General features: G+C 45.4%; 1 protein-coding gene across 1 annotated transcript; it reads left to right on the plus strand.

Moving 5' to 3' along the window:
* Window positions 1-211: 211 nt before the first annotated feature.
* Window positions 212-999, plus strand: PHALS_13832 (plasma-membrane proton-efflux p-type atpase; the record flags this gene model as incomplete). Its single annotated transcript, XM_024729653.1, has 1 exon — window positions 212-999. A coding segment is annotated over one exon (788 nt), but the record flags the coding sequence as incomplete, so codon positions are not given.
* Window positions 1,000-1,020: the final 21 nt, after the last annotated feature.

Below are 1,020 nucleotides of genomic sequence, written 5' to 3' on the forward strand. Positions count from 1 at the left end.
CACCTGGAATCAGCCTTGTAGTGTGTTAGAGCAAGACGAGAACCAAATGATTCAGAAGCGGGAAGGCAGGACTTGAAATCTCAAATCATTGCGTTCATTCTCCAAGTTCCTCACTTTCTCGGACGTGCTCAGAAGCACCACACCACTTTCTATCAAAAAGTGTTTTGTTTATTGACGAAGCTGAAAGCTCCGCATCAAAGACATTTGAGAAATGACTCGTGCTGCACGTAACTCATTTATGTCTCTGGCGACACCAAATGACGTGAAGAATTATACAAACGAAGTTGGTCAAATTCAATGGGCGCAGGTGCCACTTAATGCCGCTTTAGACAAGCTCAAGACTGGCCGGGAAGGTCTGACATCGAATGAAGCTGAAAGGCGTTTAGCTGAGTATGGTCCAAATAAACTTCCTGAGGAAAAAGTGAACAAATTGACGCTCTTCTTAGGCTTCATGTGGAACCCCCTTTCATGGGCCATGGAAGTGGCTGCTGTGCTGTCAATTGTGCTATTAGATTACGCTGATTTTGCATTGATTTTATTCCTGTTACTTCTAAATGCTTGCATTGGCTATCTAGAAGAAGTACAAGCTGGTGATGCCGTGTCAGCGTTGATGGGCCAACTAGCCCCAGAAGCCAAAGTGTTTCGTGATGGCGAGATAAAGAATATTCCTGCTGATTTATTGGTACCTGGTGATGTTATCCGTGTGCGATTGGGTGATGTGATTCCGGCTGATCTCAAATTCCTCGAGGGTGATGCAGTCAAGGTGGATCAATCGTCTTTGACGGGTGAATCCTTGCCAGTAACGAAGAATGAAGGAGATGAAGGATATTCTGGATCTGTGGTAAAGCAGGGAGAAATTGAAGCTGTTGTGACCAGTACGGGCGTCAACACGTTTCTAGGCCGTGCAGCTGAAAAAATTGCTTCTGCAGAGTCACATGGTCGTTTGCAAATGGTTCTGACAACGGTTGGTAACTTTTGTATGGTATCAATTGGTTTCTGGTGCGTGGTCGAGCTGCTCGT

The sequence above is a fragment of the Plasmopara halstedii genome, assembly GCF_900000015.1.
Source record: "Plasmopara halstedii genome assembly, contig: Scaffold_738, whole genome shotgun sequence".
NCBI classification, from domain to species: Eukaryota; Oomycota; class Peronosporomycetes; order Peronosporales; family Peronosporaceae; genus Plasmopara; species Plasmopara halstedii.